This window comes from Penaeus chinensis, chromosome 3, assembly GCF_019202785.1.
Source record: "Penaeus chinensis breed Huanghai No. 1 chromosome 3, ASM1920278v2, whole genome shotgun sequence".
Taxonomy (NCBI): domain Eukaryota; kingdom Metazoa; phylum Arthropoda; class Malacostraca; order Decapoda; family Penaeidae; genus Penaeus; species Penaeus chinensis.
In genome coordinates, this window is record NC_061821.1 from 18739659 (window position 1) to 18742158 (window position 2500).

The following is a 2500-nucleotide window of genomic DNA, read 5'->3' on the forward strand; positions in this document are numbered from 1 at the left end:
AAAACTAAATATCAGCCTGAGCCATATGTAGCAAGACGTCTATCTAAGAGTTCTAGGTCAGTATTCGCACAGCAAAGAACAGGAATCTTGCCACTAAGAATAGAAACGGGGCGTGTTTATAACTTACCCCCGCAAGAGCGGCAATGGGTTCATTGTGAAGATGGGAAAATTGAAGATGAAAGTCATTTCCTGCTTGATTGTCCACTGTATGCAGACTTGAGGAATGAATTGATGAGCAAATGTAACCAGTCCATCTTTGATTTTGCAAATCTCGACAATGAACTTGGAGATGAAAGGATCCTTTCAGATAAAGTGTATTATGTTATCAATGCATATGGAGGAAGGAAAGTTTACCGGATTCATGCAAAACTTCGTGCCTCCGAGCAAATTGTATTATCATTTACTCCCTAAAATGTTGTATGTGCAAAATGTAAATTAGATAGTTTAGTATTTTCCTTATCATTGTCATCATTATATAAATGTTAATGACTTCAGTGTCTGGGTAAGTCCTGAAGGACTGGATACAAATGTAATGTATGTGTATATATCTTTAACTTGTATCGTGAAACTTTAATAAGTAAAAAAAATTACTTTGATTAAATTGTCTGTCTCTCCCCCTCTCACTCTCTCTCTCTCTCTCTGTTTCACTCTCACTCGTTCTCTCTCTCTCCTCTCTCCCTCTCTCTCTTTCTTTCTCCCTCTCCTCCTACTCGACTCTCCTTTCTGCTCCTCCTCCTACTCCACCTCTCTCTATCCCTCTCACCCCACCCTCTCTCTCTCTCCCCAGCCCGATGCTAGTCATGAGCAAGCACGAGTGGGTGCCCTACGCAGACGGCTCCACAGTTCCCGTGTGCTTCACCGACCTGACCTCCCTCTGGTCATGTGTCTACATCAACGTGGTCACCGCCGTCTTCTTCTTCGTGCCCCTGGTGCTCCTGGTGCTCCTCTACCTCGTGATCGGCAGGAGTTTGATGCAGGACTCCGCCTCGGCCGCTCTGAATCACCGGAAGGTCGACCTCCCCAACATGAAGGCTAGGAGACAGGTAGGGGCGAGAGCAATTGTATGCGGGATAATGGTGATGATGATAGGTATAATGATGATGATAATGGTAATAATGTTAATAATGATGAAATTAATGATGAAGATGATATCAGTAATGTTATCAATGATAGTAATATTAATAATAATAGTAATGATAATAATAATAGCGATAACAATGACGGTGATATCAATAATAATGATAGTAGTAATTATAATAATGCTAATGATGGAGATAATAATAATAGTAATAATAATGATAATAATGATAATAAAAATGATGATAATAATAATGGCAGAGACGAGAGCAGAATTGATGCTCAGTAATGGTGATGGTATTTGCATTCATACCAATGCGAATTTGCATAAAAGGACTTGGATGATGCCGATAATAATATTACGAAGGCAGAGAGGCTGTATTGACTTTCATAATAATACTCACAATAACACTAATATTAACACTGACATTGATCCTAAAACTGAATATTTTTATCACCATTACTATTGGTGTGAGAAAACGTGGTCATCAGTGCAATAAAATAAAAATAGCCCGCGAACCCCGAACAATACATGTTGTCGATGTTAATGCAATTGTTTAAATTCATTGGTGTAAAATTCCCTACAGAGGGTGCTGGAATCTAATACCGTTTTTCATTGTCTTTCTCCCCTCTTTCCCCCTCCCCTTCCTTCCCTCCCTCACTCCCTCTTCTTCCCCCCCTCCTTCCCTCCCACCATCTTCCCCGACCCGCATCCTTTCACTCTCCCCCCCTTCCGCCTATTTCTCGCTTTCTTTTCTCCTTCTGTTCGTTACCCCCCTCCCTTCCCCCCTTTCTCGCCTTCCACTTTTCTGCTATTCTCCCCATCGCACTTCCCCCCTCCCCCCCTCCCCCCCTTTCCATTCCTTTCGATTCCCCCAATTACCTCCCTTTCCCCCTTCTAATCTTCTCTCTTTTATTCTTCTCTTCCCCTTCCTTCCCACCTAATGGATCTCCCTCCCCCTTACTTCCCTATTCTTCCCTCCCTCCTCATCCCCTTCCTCTCTATTTTCCTTACCCTCCTATTTCCTTCCCCATCTCCCTCCCCCCCTCTTTCTACCCACTCTACCCTCAACCCTCTTTCCCTCCTACCCCCTCCCTCCTCCCTCCTACCCCCTCCCCCCTCTTTCTCTCCTCCTTCCTTCTCCCCCTCTTCCTCCCTTCTTCACCCCCTCGTCCTCCCTACCTTCCCCCTCCCCCTTCCCCCCTCTTTCTCCCTCCTTCGTCTTCCCTCTCCTTCCTCGTCCTCCCTCCTTCCCCCTCCCCCTCCCCTCTCGTCCTACCTCTTTCCCTCCCGCCCTCCTTCCCCTCCCCCTCGTCCTCCCTTCTTCCCCCTCCCCCTTCCCCCCTATTCTCCCTACCTTCCCCCTCCCTCACTCTTCCTTCCTCTCTTTCCCTCCCTCCCACCTTCCCTCCCTTCTTCCTC

At 45.7% G+C, this 2500-nt stretch overlaps 1 protein-coding gene across 1 annotated transcript in view; it reads left to right on the forward strand.

Moving 5' to 3' along the window:
- The first annotated feature begins 789 nt into the window (after positions 1-789).
- LOC125043777 overlaps positions 790-2500 on the forward strand; it is an 8361-nt gene continuing 6650 nt past the window's right edge. The window contains exon 1 of the mRNA XM_047640059.1: positions 790-1043. Coding sequence (XP_047496015.1) covers positions 792-1043 — 252 coding nt within the window. The 5' untranslated portion in view covers positions 790-791. The remainder of the gene's footprint in view (positions 1044-2500) is intronic.